Source organism: Amblyomma americanum, chromosome 2, assembly GCF_052857255.1.
Source record: "Amblyomma americanum isolate KBUSLIRL-KWMA chromosome 2, ASM5285725v1, whole genome shotgun sequence".
Taxonomy (NCBI): Eukaryota; Metazoa; Arthropoda; class Arachnida; order Ixodida; family Ixodidae; genus Amblyomma; species Amblyomma americanum.
This window is the reverse complement of record NC_135498.1, coordinates 79,635,187-79,652,221: the sequence shown is the minus strand read 5'-3', so window position 1 is coordinate 79,652,221 and position 17,035 is coordinate 79,635,187. Positions and strand designations below refer to the sequence as shown.

General features: G+C 49.1%; 1 protein-coding gene across 2 annotated transcripts in view; it reads right to left on the bottom strand.

Annotated features, from left to right (window-relative positions):
- The window catches only part of LOC144118720 (uncharacterized), a 29,885-nt gene extending 13,875 nt beyond the window's left edge, over positions 1 to 16,010 (bottom strand). The window contains exons 1-3 of one of the 2 annotated variants that reach the window (XM_077651566.1): positions 15,885 to 16,010; positions 1,199 to 1,626; positions 442 to 651 (exon numbers count right to left, since the gene is read on the bottom strand). In XM_077651566.1, the coding sequence (XP_077507692.1) occupies positions 442 to 651; positions 1,199 to 1,626; positions 15,885 to 15,887 (641 nt within the window). In that variant the 5' untranslated portion in view covers positions 15,888 to 16,010. Of the gene's footprint in view, positions 1 to 441; positions 652 to 1,198; positions 1,630 to 15,884 lie in introns of both variants that reach the window. The other variant, XM_077651565.1, reaches the window with a different exon arrangement.
- Between the last annotated feature and the right edge of the window lie 1,025 nt (positions 16,011 to 17,035).

Genomic DNA, 17,035 nt, shown 5'->3' with positions numbered 1-17,035 from the left:
TCATCATGCCTAACAAATGGCGACATAGTCTCGTACCTTTGGGCAGGACGTCGTGAACAAAGGTTTAGATTTAACGTTGACCATGTTACCCATAGTTTTGATATCGTGCGTGCGTGTGTCTGTGCGTGGGGCGCACCTCGTTCTCAATCAGTTTATTGTACTTATGCCTTCTTTTCTCGATGCACGTTAATTTTCTCTTTCCGTCAAGGACACCAGCCCCGCGTCCACCCGTTACGAGGTGGTTGACCACCACTTCATCATAACCTGTTCAGAATTGGTAAGCAAACGATCAATAGATAGAAAAGAATTGCCAACCCGTGCAACTCGAGGGCGCATACCACAAAACAACCACGCCCAGCTATAGGGAATTATCAGCGGCTAGCGCGACGGTAACACGTAGATGTGCCTCGAGAGGTGTCGTCGCAGGAAGGGATAACTCACTAGGTATAGGAGAACGGAGCGTCAGCCTCCACCGCGCGCCGCTCCTCGAGCTCGTTGCGAGGCTCGTCGGCCACCCAGGGCGGCCAAGGCTTGGTGGAACGCGCTGATTCCGGTGTCTCCACTCCATCGGTGAAGGCGGGCCCACGGCTCTGCGAGGACGTTGGCTGCTGCTCCTGCCCTCCTGTGCTGGCCGACCGAGGTGATCGAGGCCTGCGAACACCATTCACGTGAAGGCAGTGCGACAAACGTCATTCGGGAATGGCTACCAAGGTCTCTTCAGCTTAATCATGAGACGTACTCTGAAATGCCCTCATAGAAAAACCAAATTTGTGCTCCATCAGGCATCTTCGACACTTTCAGCTAGCCCTCGCAACGTGTTCTTTTCTTTGCAGCATGCAGAAGGGAGAAACACTACAAATTCAGCGAAAGGGCGCAAACAATGACTTGATCTGTCTGCGTGTGAAAATGAAAGTGGAACTGAACATTCCAAAGATAAGAAAGAAAACAACAAAGTGTACGCGAGTCCTGCTGGGCTCCAAACTGCGGGCCCTGCAGTCCGCGCCTTGAATTAATACAACTATTTGAATATCTAGAACAGATTGTCACAGTGCTCAGGGCGAAGTGTTAACGCCATCCAGATAAAAGTAATAACGACTACCACTACTTTGTCGACACGCACCACCCGAACGTAAGCGTTCCCATGCCCCTTCAAGCTTGCTATCGCTCTAGATGCACAGGTTTATCAATAGCGCAGCACCTTGCCAGAAAGAACTCTTGGAGGCGGAACTTCCACTCAGCCGCGGAACGCTGTAAACGCTGGGCCAGCTCTGGCTTCTTGGAGCATTCTGCAGCGACGACCGGTTCGTCGGAGCACACTCCGGAGGACGGGGCATCGTCCGGGCTCTCGCCAGGGACATTCGGCGCCTCAGCATCTGGCGTAGGCGCTTCTTCGGTGTCCTCGGTCTGAATGGGTTGCCCCTCTGTCTGAATGGGTTGCCCTTCGGGCTGCATGATTTGCGCCTCAATCTGCTTGAGCCGCTCCTCAATCTCACTGAGTTGTTCCTTGGTCCCCGTGCGTTGGTCCGGTGGCTGCATGAGTTGCTCCGCTACCTGCTTGAGTTGCTCCTCAACCTCCTTGATTTGCTGCTCGATCCGGTTCCGGTGCTCTTCGTCCCTCTCGAGTTCCTGCTGGACAGAGAATACGCGGCAAGTGGTGAGCATGTACGCACAAATTGCAACAGTCGCAACTTCCACGAGTTATAAGAGTCGCCACTAAAATTCCACCAGGCTACTCGAGGAATGGTCAGGAAGCCATGCCAACCTTGTGCAGCATTGCGCTGCTCGATGCCGAATTAATATGAGTGTCATGTACTCGCCATATAGCAATGAGATCGATGATGTCCTACACTTGTACAGCTGTAAGGCTAGTCATGCTGTGCGCCGTGGCCTGAGAACATACACGGTAACGTTTGTCACTGCATATAAAGGGCCCTTCGTTTTAGGGTAAAACATGGTTTTAGTCGATGTTTGCATGTGGTACAGACTTAATAAAAACCGGATTAAACATATGCCTTCTACGCGCAAAGGCACTTTGCAGTGCCCGCACATCGTCAGTGTGCAAAGCTGAGGGCACAGCACAGAAGTTAGCTGAGATCTTGCAGTTCTTCACGGGTGGAGTTGAAAGTTAACTGTTGTTAAACTTAATTTTTTATTTTAATTTTTAGCGCGAAAACACTGCTTCACGAGACCTAACCGGCCCATAGAATATGTGTTAAGCTTGACCTTGAGGATGACCGTGCCCCACGTAGAAGTATAATAAGAAAATATTGCCGCGACTGCGCTTCGAGCCCGCGGAAGAGCGAACAGATCAGTTTCGCTGGCCACTACAGAAGAGCAATATGCTCTCGCCGCAGCCGATCACGCCTCGTGTTAAGCTGCAGCACACTCGCGCTGTACACTGTTCATCGTAATCTTCATCAACCTCCGTCAGATCTTAAGCGGAGCAGATCTTAACCGGAGTCTAATATCGTCGCCAGGCGTGAAGACGATCGAGCAAAGCATAACCATTAGCCAACCAGGATAAGCACAGGCTTTCGCACGCCAACTCGGTTTAACAACGTTAAAACCTATACCATTTTTTTTTATTTTAAAAGCAAGAGATCAGAAAAGAACCACCGACCGAAGAAGTGTATCTGAAAATCTGTAAAGTTACACGGGTATTACTACATAGTCGGATGCAACTCAAAGAAACGGCAAATGCGCCTCAAAGGAGCCCCTCCAGCCAATGGCGCCGACCGATTTCCAGGACGCCGCGATTAATACGATGAAGCCATGGTCACCTCCTTCTCATCTGGCACCACCTTGCGATTTCGTTCTCAACTCGAATACAACTCAAGAACTAAGCAGCAAATGCGCCTCAAAGGAGCCCCTCCAGCCAATGGCGTCGGCCTCCTCTTGCCTTTGACCTATCCGCTTTGGCCTCAAACCCCTGAATAGCTTTACTGTGGGGCTTTATTTGGAACTACCAGCATGAAGTTTTTAATCTGTTGAACAAGAATATCGCGTTTTGTAAGGGCGGAAATAAACGCAAACGGCCGTTTTTTTTCTTACAAGAAAACGCGCACCACCGCCTCAGGACACCGAGCGAACGCCTTTGTTTCCTGTTATTGGCAGGGATCTTCGTGACGTCATCCGCAGGATATGCGGCCGGCGCCAGCTGTGTTGGTGCGTAGCGCGTTGCTTCGGTTGGCTTCTCAACTCGACTTTGGAAATTATGGGGTTATTCAAGCAGTGTCGAATAGCTTACTATGCATGTTTGAGCCATCAGTGGCTAAAAAAAAACTGCGTAACCAATAACGCTCTGTATGTACTAGTACGTATACTAGTAAAATTAACTGGTACGCATATTTTGCGTATTTTCTTTTTTTTTCTCCCTTCACTTAAGTGACAGAAGGAAAATAAAGAAAGTACATTAAAACTCTCTTTGTGCGCTGGTTGCCGCAAAAACGCCGAGCACCAAATTTTTGAATAACCCTTGTAAACATGACCGAATTCAAATAACCGGCACGCTTACACAAGTCGCGCTAAGAAGTCAATTTAGTTGCAGCGAGGTCGTAATTAAATCCGGAGGCCTTTTAAAACTGCAATAGAATGCTAAACTGGGTGAGCTGGAGAGGGTTTGCGACTGGGCGGCGCAGACACAGCATGCTGCAGCACTGTCTCACGTTGCACAAGCTACGCACTCTGTAGCACCGTAACATCGGAAAGGACCGGTCCCTGCCGGATCATGAAAGTAAGCGAGAAGTTCGCAACGTTCGCAGCACCGGATTACGCGAACTTACTGCAAAGGTGCTGACCACGATCGAGCGCCGTGGTCAATGGCGCCCTGGCAGTGCGCTACGCCCTGGTCGTCTATAGGCCTAGTTGTTTTGCATCGGAGCCGCTACAGCGGACGGCGCTTCGAAATTCGCCAGCGTTTTAGTAACTGGTAAAGGAGTAAAAGCCCATTATCTTATATTAAAAGAAGACATGAACAATTTCAGCGACACCTTAGCATAGGAGCTAGCACGCAACGTTATCCGCGTCGGCGGCAGCTGCTATGAATCTTGCTTGTGTAGCAGCGATCACTCCAACCAGCCGTTCGGTAAATGTGACCGATCCTGAGAGGCATTCAATTTTGACATCCCTTTATCCCATGGCTTATTGTTTGCGGGAGCAACAAATTTTAGCACGCTTTCTGACGCTGGCGCCCGCGATTAGCCGTAGGGAAGATGTTGGCTTGGGGCGGACGGCTTGCGGCGGTGTACCGCGATGAAAGAAGTGCTGCCACCGGACGGCACTCTGCGTTAGACTGCGTTGTAAATAGCTAAGAAATTTGTAAACACAGCTCAGCTCTGCCGATCACCATGTCACTTCGTTTTATAGCGATAGCTACATTACGGTAGCATTTCGAGCCTTCAGCTTGGCGGCGCAGCCACGCCGTCACGTGGTGCGGAGCAGCTGCCGGCGGCGCGGCGCCGTGGCTGATCACATGGTTCGTCACGTGAGCAAGTTCCATTCAGCCAGTTGTAGCTATTGCGTCACTCTAGGTTTAACCAAAGCTAAACCGCCGTCATTTTTTTTTTTGCACCCAGGGGGCCGTTAGCTGCCGTAACTGAGAATGGTGGCTAGCTGCGTGACAAAGGCGAACTGCGATTAAGCATAACCGCAGTTAGACTACCCGTGCAACTAGGTTATAAGGCAGTGCTAGAAGTGACTGTAACTCAGCATGGACGCGAGCCAGATGGGAAAGGAAAAACTTCACAAGCAGGAGAGAAAGTATTGTAACCAAAAGAGTGAAGCGATAACATATTCTGGGCAGGAAGCTTATTTCTCTCGCAGAAAGACCGAACAAGAGAAAACAAACGGCACTGGCAGAAGACTGCCTTGATCCTTCGTTCACGAATGCGCGGAATGTAGAGGAGCCATGGAAGAAAAAAAGATTGGAGTAACACTTAAGCTCCTCCTTAAGGATATGACGCGATAGCGTTAATGAGTTAGTGCCCGTATATGTGGAATTGGTCATTCTCTGCTTTACATTCACACATCCTTGGAAGTCCCTATGCCACTCCTTGCTCAATGGCGCAGCGGTTAAAGGATGTGCCGTTGTCCTGCGATGGCAGGTGTTGCCGCTGGTGGCTCTTGTGTTGTCTTGTATGTTCCAAGTTAGTTTTCCCGAGGAACATCTCGCGACCAACCATTAATTTAACTCTCACCTGCCAGTGTGGTTAGTTTTCTCGCACTCCGATGGCAGGTTGTGATGACCCACCACGGCACGTGACGTAGGTCGCCCACCTAGGTTGCTTCTCCGGGGGTGGCTGCCTGGGCCATCCTTATCATCACAGGGCATTTAACGTTACTTCGTTAGACCTCAGGAAGGGAGCGCGTGCCATGCGGCCAGCCTTCGCTGGGCAAGTGCTCATGAAGCCGCCGCTCCCTCCGCCGCCTTCCGCTTCGAGTTAGCGCCCAATGTTTGGTCTAGGTATGCTTTAGTGCGCGCATTTGCGTAGCCCATGGCTAGACACACTGCCATGGTGCGGGCATCTGCAGCGAGGAGATTGATCTGCAGTCAGTATGCCATGCTCATCCACGCAAGCAGCGGGATGGGTATCAGTGCACGCTATCACGTGATGTGATCACACTTGCACCGACTCCCTCTTTTTTAATTTTTACGACTTAGCTTGAAAGCTTCTGCAGGACACTCCCACCTGAGTTTTTTTTTTTCCTCCATGAGAGGAGCAATCGAGCGAAGCCGGACTGCCGGCCACCTCTCCGCGGATGTCGTCACTTCTGTCAGTTCACCACATTTTCAGCACCCGGCGTTCCCGGAAGCGACGAGGGCGTGTCGGCGGCAGGTTTTTGACAAACGATTTAGACTTTTTTTTTTGCAGAGGTAATGAAAAAAAAAACACACATGATTTACAATGTCTCTTCCTCTCAACTACTGCATTTCATGAAATTTAAATACCATTTCAGCTTCCCTTTAAGCACTAGCAGGACCCAAACCAACGCCGCCAGCGCGGCGTCGTGCTCCCCGCACATATTCCAGCACTGTTCTAAAAAAAAAAAAAACGTGAGCTCTAACACCATTGCATAGCATTGGTTGAGAGAGTAAGGATCTTTGTACTAGTGCTTGCGAAAAAGTAATGAGACAGATAATCGTCATCAGCCTGACTGCGCCCGCTGCTGGACACAGTCCAGTCGCATTTGTCGCCAATCAACCGCCTCTTGTGCCGGCTGCGTCACCACCCGCCTAACTGTCTGCGGACACCTGCTACACCTGCCTTCTGTAGGAATCAATTCCATTACACCGAACGACCACCGGTTGTATTGCCCTCACATTAATGATGCGCCCTGCCCGAGCCTGTTCGCAATGTCCACAACCGAATGGCCTTACGCAAAACGGCTGCCACCTATAATAAAAATAATAATAATAATAATAATAATAATAATAATAATAATAGTAATAATAATAATTGGTTTTTGGGGAAAGGAAATGGCGCAGTATCTGTCTCATATATCTTTGAGACACCTGAACCGCGCCGTAAAGGAAGGGATAAAGGAGGGAGTGAAAGAAAGGAAGAATAGGTGCCGTAGTGGAGGGCTCCGGATTAATTTTGACCACCTGGGGATCTTTAACGTGCACTGACATCGCACAGCACACGGGCGCTTTAGCGTTTTTCCTCCATAAAAACGCAGCCGCCGCGGTCGGGTTCGAACCCGGGAACTCCGGATCAGTAGTCGAGCGCCTTAACCACTGAGCCACCGCGGCGGGGCTGCCACCTATCGGAGAAAAGCGAAACCGGTTGAACGTCGCCATGTTCGAGGATGACTGTGGTCAGTTCCTCCTCTGCTCTGGCTTGCAGCGCGTCCTGCGATAGCTTGTGTACGGCATGTGCTCATAGCAGCTGCAATTGAGACAAACCACTGCCCACACCAAAACAGCGGACCTCGATTGCCCCTTGCGAGGCCGATATTTGCCGCACTTTACACTGAATCGCAGTAATAATAATAATAATTTGTTTTGGGGGGAAAGGAAATGGCGCAGTATCTGTCTCATATATCGTTGGACACATGAACCGCGCCGTAAGGGAAGGGTAAAGGAGGGAGTGAAAGAAGAAAGGAAGAGAGAGGTGTCGTAGTGGAGGGCTCCGGAATAATTTCGACCATCTGGGGATCTTTAACGTGCACTGACATCGCACAGCACACGGGCGCCTTAGCGTTCTTCCTCCATAAAAATGCAGCCGCCGCGGTCGGGTTCGAACCCGGGAACTCCGGATCAGTAGTCGAGCGCCCTAACCACTGAGTCACCGCGGCGGGGCCTGAATCGCAGTAAAGAAACAGGTTTTGTATGATATTTCTTGGTGCCGACAAATCTCATAATCTCTTTTGTGAACTATCGCTTAAGAAATGTGTTGCGTGATGCTCTCGATCAACAAGTGGCGACGGTTCTGCAAAATTTGTGTCGCGGATGGCGCTGATCGCGAACAAGAAAATAGAAATGCTCTCGGATCAAGCGCCCTTGCCTTTGTTTTTGTCCCTCCGGCGTCCTTGTGCCCCTTGTGCGAACAGCAAGGCACGCAGCAGTATATGGGCATCTTGAGCAAGAAGAAACTCCAGCGCGCGTGGCATGCGTACACAGATACGTGTTGCGATTTCGGAGGCTATCCTACAATATGGCGGATTGCACGCGGCGGTGGCTAGCTAGATGGCATCGCAGAGGAATCCAAAATGGCTGCCCGGGAAAGGGTAACGCTGCTTGGTCAATGTGCGCCGTAGCACAGGTTAGTAAATAACAATACGGCACTCATTCACTAATCCACTCTCCGGTCCGCGGCCCGCGCGTCATGGGTTCACACGTCACAATACTATGTGGGGCTGGCTGTAAAGTGGCTTTTGTAGCGAGAGCTACACTACGCTAGCATTTAGAGCCTTCAGCGTGGTGGTGCCGTTGGTCACGTGGGTTGATCCCGTGGAGCGGCCGTTGGTCACGTGGTGCGGAGCAGCTGCTCCGTGTCAAGTGGGACGAAGATGAAGAAGGAACGCCCAGAGAAACGGTGCGGTGAAAGACTGACTTTGCAATTCGACTGAGCGAGTCCCACTCGGCCAGCTGTAGCTATCGCGTCAGTCCAGGTTTAACCAGAGCTAAACCACCGCTATTTTTTCCAGCGGGATTTAGGGGGCGCCGCAAATCTGTGCGCCCTTGTTCTAGCAACCAGCCTCATCATCACAACATTTTCAAGAACCGCGCAAATTAGACGCGGAGTGAAGGAAGACACATACAGGTGCTGACTTGCAACTAAAGGTTTATTGCTTGGAACGTGTTGTTTGGAACCTGATTTATTTACTTCCACGTTCCAAGTAATAAAACTTTAGTTGCAAGTCAGCCCCATTCTGTGGGTGTCTTCCTTCACTGCTTGTCTAATTCGCGCTGTTCTTTTTGAAAATGATATACCAAGTCGCCCAATCATCATTCCCAACGTGTCGGCTGCCGAAAGTCTCTCTCTCACGATTTGTTGCTGTCATAGTTGTGGCAAAGGCCACATGCCAGCCTGCGTGAGAAGGGGAAGCCCACCCAGCTGCTGCTTTGGAAAGCTTCGTGATTGCTTGCACATTCGCTCGCTTAGGGTAACAAAACACAGCCGAGTTTGCCTGACCACTTAGCTCTTTTCCGAAGCGGAAGTCATTTTTATTTGTGTCGTTGATGTATCGTGTAGCAATAGCAAATTTTATGACTATGACACCCATGGGAAAGATGAGAAAAATTGTCCGTAGTGGGCAAAAACTTAGAGAGCACTGCGCAGGCTGCATTGGAGAAATGCGAAAGCATTAATGTCTTTCCGTGACGTTGATGGCTCCTAGTCGACTTTGGTAGCTCTTGCCTATTTGACGTCATATGAAGTGTTCTAGAACTATTTGAAAACCTGCAGATCATCCTACTTCTCAGGCACCGACAATCAGGGCTCCGTTTTTGGCTTTACCTTAATTGGTTGTAGGCGTGACATCATCAAACGTATGGGATGACTTCACAGCCCTATGGTGCCACATAGTAACACTAATTACTCTCATCAATTAACATAAATATCAACCTTGTTGATTACCCTATTAATTACCATCACCAATTAGTGCCATTGGTGAATGTTACTAATGATGGCCGTTAGTTACGGTCATTAATCAATCACTAATGTTAATGACCAATGACTCGATATTGTTTAATCACTGCATTTATATACTTCACCACACCACTCTTGATTCCGCCTTTTGCGGACACTTCCGGTGCCGACATAGCCTAGTAATGGTTTTCGTATTTAAAAAATCATTACGAATTAGTCGGGGGAGGAAAACCCCATCGGGGTGCGTAGGGAAATTACTGCCAGTGGCTCAATGGTGCCATATGAGATCCGATGTGAGCCGCACATAAGACCAGCAAATAAATCGTGTCAGCGAGCGCAAGCCTTCATTTCATGTATCATGAAGCCCCCCTTTCTTTGAAAAAAAGTAAAAACGGCACGTGATTAAAGTGCAGCGCTGAAACACATGCTTAAATGGATGGATACTACGTAGTTTGTTTGTTTTTTTCACCAGAAGTGCTGAAAAACACTCATGCGTTTGTGATTTACTTTGTTCGTTTACTCATTCGCTTCACGTAGAGCATCGTATTTAAGATGGCTCACCAGCTACGAGGCAACTCAGATTTGAACTTTTTCTGTCGACAGATGGCAGCACTTAAATACCACAAAAAAGGAGGGAACTTCTGTTTCCCTCCAGGTGTGTAAATTTTACCGCGACACCTCCTTGACTGCGACACGACAGTATTAGCTCTTCCGCGAAGAAGTAGGGCCGAGAACTTTCTGTGTATATCCTGCCAAAGCTGGAAGACAGAAGCCCGAAAGAATGACCTGTCTCAAGGGGTGGCGGTCACAAAATTGACCTTTTTCCAGTAACCCACCACTCAGCCGCTACAAGGAAAAGTACGTTTTCCTGTTTGGGTCCCCCTAAGCTGGCTAGCATCTTTTCTGCGAAAATACATTTACAATGGTAGGGTGAGGTATACAGCCTGTAGTTAGAAGCAGTGTCGGGTTCGCCTAACCAGAAGAGATAAGTGTGAGTCATCCTTTGACACACCTTGGGAACACCTCCCCTTCGGCACTTCGGCCGGCTATTCCGTTTTCTGCGTATTCCTCCGTCGCCACACGCAATACAAGCCTGGCGACCGTGTACGAGTGTGGATGCCTATTCGACAACGCGGCCTCAGTGAAAATCTTTTTTGCGGTCTCATTGTTTGCACTGCCAGTGTTTATTTTGCATTGTCTTTGCTGTTGTTGACCTTATTTTTCGTTTAAGCATCCGGACGATGCTTCTTTGATAGAAGTAATGCCGCGAAACTGTTGTACTACTTGTTTGTTCGAGTTCGAAATCGCCGGCGCTCGGGATTATCGCTTCGTTATGCGAGATGCGATCAGCGCTATCTGGAAGGATTGCAGCCAGGCACAACTATTTCGACATTATTCTGGGTTTTTGTAGTTATTTTTAGTGCCTTATCATGAAGGTTTCTCTTCGATGACCACCGAGTACGTTTGGTAACTTGGGTAAAAGGGGGAGATGTGTGCTTTGCAATACCACTGAAATGGTCCTGTTGCTATTCGTGGTGACTTTTAACGCAAATTTCGTCATTTCACAAGCGACTTCCAACGGTTCTGGACAAAGTTGCTATTAGTGGTTTATTTTTAAAAACAATAAAAATTGCAGTTTAATAGAATAGTTTAATAAAAGAAAGGATGGGCGCTGCAGCCACGCCAGCCGCGTGTGCTCTTTCTGTACACAAAACGGCAGCGCACCTGAATTGTCATGACGTCACAGGTTTGAAAGCGAAAATTCCACGCCTACTATATATGGTTTCCAGGAAAGTCTCATTATGTGGCCTGATTTTTATGTTTTTATATATTTTGTACATATATTGTAGCAACCCACGCGGCCGGCAGTAGCGAAATGTCGAGACCGAAGTTTTTCCCAGCACGCGCTGGGGAGAATGCTCGGGACCAGGGCCGGACGCTACAGCCGCCGCTCCACAATATCTTATCTCTGGCAGCCCTCAATAGACGGTTTTAGCTGTGCGTACGCAAAGCGCTACGGCGCTGCGTGCGTTACGCTGTCCGCTCCGAAGTATAGTTTTAGCTGGCCGTGCCGTAGCGTCCCTCACGTGCACCTAGCGCCATCTAATGACAAGACGTCAAAGCACATCAACGCTCGGTTGAAGAAAATTTCATCCGTGATTACTGATAACTAGGGTGAGTGCATTGGGAGCCTTTTTTGATCCAAGAAGAAAAACTATGCAAACCGAAGAAAATGTAAGAACTGGCTAAAAGCTAGAAAACTGCTTCGCCAGGTGTCGTTGCTACGAGGAAAACACTGAATTTAGTTAGGCCTAGGAGCTTGAAAATCGCTAAATTATCTGAAAAACAGGGGTTAGTTATCGCTTATACTGCTGCGTGTGGGCAAGAGTAGGCAAAATAAAAGCGAACCGCTGCGATTTGAGCGAGCTATTGCGTCGGAGAAACCAGCGGCGACATGTATTTATTCCGAAGCGGGCGACCAGGGCGCCGCCATCTTCTCAAAGTTGGCGTACGAAAGCCACGCAAGCGCCGCAACGCAAAGTCCGGTGGCTAGCGTACGCACGCAAGACGCAGGGCTTGCGCTTGCGTTTTGCGCATGCGCACAACCGTCCTCGCATACTCCTTGCGTACGCTAAGCCGTTGCGTACGCAAAGCTAAAACTGTCTAATAAATGCGGCAGCCTTCATCGGCTACCTCCACAATATATTTTATATATGTATTTTTATAGCGCCCCTTCCGAGCGTTCTTCTGATGGAAATATGCGACTTTCGGAAGCATAGTGCAGGAGGTGCGACTAGGTGTGGCGCATACCGAAGCGTATCTAAGTGGGAGAATAAAGACTTTTGGGGAAATCTTGATACATGCGAAAAAGGATCAGAAGCAAAACTGGATGATTTCGCCAGCCAGGCCATGAACGTTTGAAATCACGTTATTTACACCACGGAGATGCCTATTCTGGAGTGGGGGCTCGGAAATCCGCGAGCTCCTTTCTGCAGACAAGGTGCGCCCACGTTTACCCGCGTACAGTGGATAACGCGAATATTCTGGCAGAGATATGCCTGGCCGGGATGGCCGGGAGGAGAATTTGGGAGAAAGAGCGACACTCGACCAAAGATTCGTTAGAGAACCGACTTTTCGATGCTGATCCGACACATTCGGGTTTCACTAGCTTGGAGCCAGAGGCGAACGTTGGCATCGACCGGTTCTCTTGACGTCGCAGTGCAGCAGAGGTGGAGCAGGAAAAGGAAGGAGACGGTCATTTCTCCCCTTTCCCTTGATGTCGGCTGTTGCACTGCCACAGATAGTTGTCAGCGAGTATAGCGTGAAGTCGCAGGGGATTGGCAAGTGCCTCAGTGCAAGGAGGTTAATCGCTACGTCATGAAAATCAGTCTACGCCTTTAGCCCTGTTTACATGAACCCGATAGCGCCGGGTTAATTCGGGGGTCGCGTTGAGCATGGTCAATCCACCTCAACCAGTTTGTGTTTACATGAACTCGATTTTAGCGATTCGAGACCGGTTCAACTGTAGCCACACCAAGTGTCGAGCAAGCAGTAGCAGCTTCTAAGATTGAGGAACGCCATCGCTGTATCGGAGGTGTGACGGCGCACGTGAAAAGCAAGTTCGCATTTATCCTCTCCCCTCTCAAAACTTTACTTTTCGACTCGGCAGCGTTTACAAGCACACCGGGTCAGGGTCGAGTTGAGTCACCTGCCCCTTGCAGCGGAGTTGACTGGACCCAACCCGTCGACTCCCGACTCGCCACGCATTTGCATGAACCCAGTACCGGTTTTCGGCCCGATAACTCAACAACCAGGCGTGTTGGGTTCATGAGGGCCTCCCATGAGGAATATTTGCAGCTGCATTCTTGACTTGTATCGACACCTGCGTTACTGCGCCCCTGCGCTGGGCAAGGAACAATGCTGTTATTCCACACTGTCCTGAATAGGGAGTCCCGTCCCTGTATTTTGGCACTCAGAATGCCTTATTTTGTGGCTTCCGGAGGGGGGGGGGGGGGCGCTTTTGGGAGTGGCCTTGCAACCCACTTCCTTTCCGCACCAAGAGCTCGAGCAAAAAAGAAAAGCAGAATTTTTTCGGAATACAGCCCAAACAAGAAAAAAAGGAATGAGCTCAAGTCCGTCCATGTTCTGGGTAAAAACCGGCGCCCACGAACACAGACGACCAAAATGTTGGTGGTGGATTGTAGTAGCGGCAAAATACTCTGACGCCAGATGGAGCCACGTCACGCTAGCTAAATGTGGCGAGAATTTCAAGTCCCCCACAGAAAATACATACACAACTTTCAGAGCCTGTAACTCGCAAACACTAAGCTCGATATGGATGAAAATTACGGCTTGAAAATGAAGAAAAAAAAAGAGGAAATGTTCAAGAAGAAATTCTGATATTTGGCTTAGTTTTTTTACGAGATGACACGAAAGACCGACTTATATAAAAGTACAATTTCTCTGAATATTTACCTGATTTCTAAAAAACTGAAAATTAAAAAATAATATCTGTCCGCAACATTTACTCCACTCTATAAAGAAGAAAACGCTGCCACAAACCTCATGAAAATTGAGCCATTTTTAGACACGCTACAGCTTCTGAATGTTCCCATGCATTTCCTATGGACACTGTCACTGGTAAACCGTCTTAAATATGAGCTCATGTTCTATCCATCATTTCTAATTCGCCTGATCCCTGTTCAAAGTGTAAATGCACTAAACATGCACTAATTTCAAATACATGAAATACGGTCGCATGATGGTGCAGACATTTTCAGAAGGAAACTATAAATAATTGCCATAATATGGCGTTTGTTCGAACTTGTACTTCTGTTCATGTTCTGAGGGAAGCTACCAAATGTTCTCTACCACATTCTTCTAGTTATTTCTCTCCGATTATCCAGATCTGCGGCCACTACCTGTCCTAAGTAGAGGCAACCTGCTTGCTTTACCGGGGCATGGACGTCAACCTTCTGGACGCACCAGGAAACAGCTCAGTAGTGCGCAGTAGCCTGCTTGCGTTGCCTTCACACAGCATTATTCCGGTAATGACGCTGTGAAGTGGAACCACCCAGGCGGTTCAAAGGGCGGCAATCTTTAGGCTGAAATCTAGTCCAACAATCCAAACTACATCCCGCTTCACTTTCTGATCTCCGGAAACATAACGCGCTTTTCGGATGCGTGTTCAGCGCCCAGCTTCAAACACTTTTGACACATTGAATGCATAGTCTGCATTCACGTCATAGCGGCCGCCATCTTTGGGAGCAGAAACCGGTTACAGCAGAAACGGCTGGACAAGTGAGAAAAGGAGACTGTGGTTTGACCCCGTGCGGTAGGGAGTGGGCTGGTCGGGCTAGGGGAACGGAGGAGCGATGGCAGTGAATGCGGTAAGTTGTTCAGGTGGTTGAGTCGCTATTGTCGAATGCAGCTCAAGAACGAAAGGGCAAATGCCTTCAAAAGGTGACCTTCCTGTCAATCGGGTCCACCGATTCTCCCGCTTGACTCGTCCCTGTCGACCTGCTTGCTAAGTACTGTAAAATCACACGGGGTTGCAGATGAATGGGGAATAAGTACAGCTTATGCGGATTAACTGCGATACCATGAAAATTGCTGGGCACTGAAAGCCTCGTTTGAGAGGCATCTGAACTGTGCTCTGCCAACAGGAAATAGTTGAGGATTTAGCTCCCCCACGTTCTCCCTACGCGCAAAACCGGTTTTCCCGGGGCTCGTGAAAATGCCTATTGTGCACTAGAGGCCGCACCCCACGGCGTAGCGGTACGCTTGTTTCCGCTGCACACAAAGATGGAGGCACGTGCATGCATGTCTAAACTACAATTTCCGAAAACCCTGCACAAAGGAAGATGGGCAGAGGAAAGGGCAAAGTACTTCGCTAAAAAGCTTGTTGAAGAGCGCTGACAAGTGTTTCCTCCCCCAAGTCTCGAAGGGAGAGGGTGCGGTCATTTCCAGGATTAGCTGGACAACAGCTTCGTCTCGCTCGTGCGGGCAAAGGGCGATGCGACCGCCATTTTCGTCGCGCGCCACGACTGTCGGCACAGGCATGCCGCGCAGTTGATTCTGGACTAGTTGGCGCATAGCTAAATGACGGAAACCAAAGTTAGCAGAGCTGATGTCACGTGGATTAGCTCTACATAGAGGCTGAATTCTCAATAAAGACCGAAGCCTTTTCCACTGCGGAGAGAACTTGCACTCAAGATGATCGAAACCGGGGAAAAAAAAGAAATTCGGGACAAAGAGTCGCATCTCTGTACCACGTAGCAACCTCATTGCCGGGTTAGGCACAATAGATCAGACTTGGTTTCAACTTTTCGTCCATATCGGTAACTAACTCTAAGAGAGAAAATTTCGTCTCGCGCAAAATCGAGCTCAGACTGACAACCTCGCAAGTGCGCATGGAGTGGATGACCGAGTAAATGCATCTTGCCAGATAGGCTTAGCGCAGAAACACAGCACGAAGGAAGAAGGAGGACGAGTGTTAAGCCTCCAAAGCTCCACTTTACCTAGAGTAATTGCTTCTTCTTGCGATACAAATGCGGCGCAGGAAAATAAATGCCTGCAGTCTTTGCAAACCTCTGACTACATTCTGTCTGTATAATGCAAGTGCGAGGCAACATGCACAGAACAAGCGCGTTTAAAACAACGTTTCGCTGCTAGTAGTCCTTTGCGCGCTAAGATCATGGTATGCATGGCTGAAAAATGCGATCGTAAAATATCTGCACTCTGCCTGCTGAAATGCAGAGACGAAAAAAAAAAAAGGCACATCGGACTCACCATTTTCCGGCGCTGACGGCGGGTCGTGGAAGCCTGGCCTGGAGAACGCCTCACTTTACTAGTCGGGCTGGGATCGCGCTGTGGCCGACTCTACTGCACTCAAAAGAGACCTATACCGTGCCTGGCACTGTGCACACTGAAGCGATACTGAAACGATACGCGTTGTCTCGCCATTTAATAGGGGGTAGGACCACGTGATCCTCAATACGTGACGTCATGGTACAGCAGCGACAGCTGCGGCAAAATTTTTACCATCGTGATAAGCACGTGCAGTATTTTTAACTCTGTGAGCCGTTCCTGACTCATCCTTTGTCTGTTGCCCTCTCCAGTATGGAGACAATGCAATGCAGAGCGCGGCCCCACAATGCAGAGAGGGGTGATTCCTAATCATAGAGGGAAGGGAACATCCCTTTCATCTACCACTCCCTGCTACGTCACACTAACAGGGCCACGCGAATCGGCCGCCGCCATCGGCTGAAAGGTGCTTCTTTGACAGAGAAAAGCCACTACCTTCTGAATCCTGTAGCTCGTCAGCCAGAGTGTCCATACTACAGGAAAACCTAGTGCCACTCCCTTCTTCCTGAACGACCTCTTTACTTCCATCTATTTGCCTTTTTTTCTTCTGGAGCTGCACAGTGCTGGCTGCAAAAAAAATGCTGCTGTTTCTGGGATCTATTTTCACTTCTTTCACCCAGAGAGGGAAGTCTGGCTTTTCTTCAAAGGGCGGAGGGGGAGCTGGACATTGTGGAGAGAATTGTGACATGGAGTGACAGTGCTGGCCCTTTTCCGGAAACGAGGGATTAGCAGAAGACCTCGGGTGGGCTTTCCGCGAAAGGCTATTGTTAATGGGACACCATTAGAGGCCCACTTCACAAGTAAAGCCGTATCTCTCATAGATAAATACGTCTACGTGGGCAAGTTGAAACCTGCTCGCGCAGCAGCTTGTCCACCAATTTACAACTCGTCCACCCTGTGACAATCAAACTAAAGCAACAAAATTAAATGCAGTGGTCTAACGTGGCCTGCGCACTAGCTCATTGCCCGAGAGATGGACAGCCTTCCGAAGAATTATCTCTGCATAAATGAGCCTTATGGGTGCTCGGAAAGAGATGCCTGGTCCTTGCAATCACTGCCGGTGGCTGTGTTTGAAA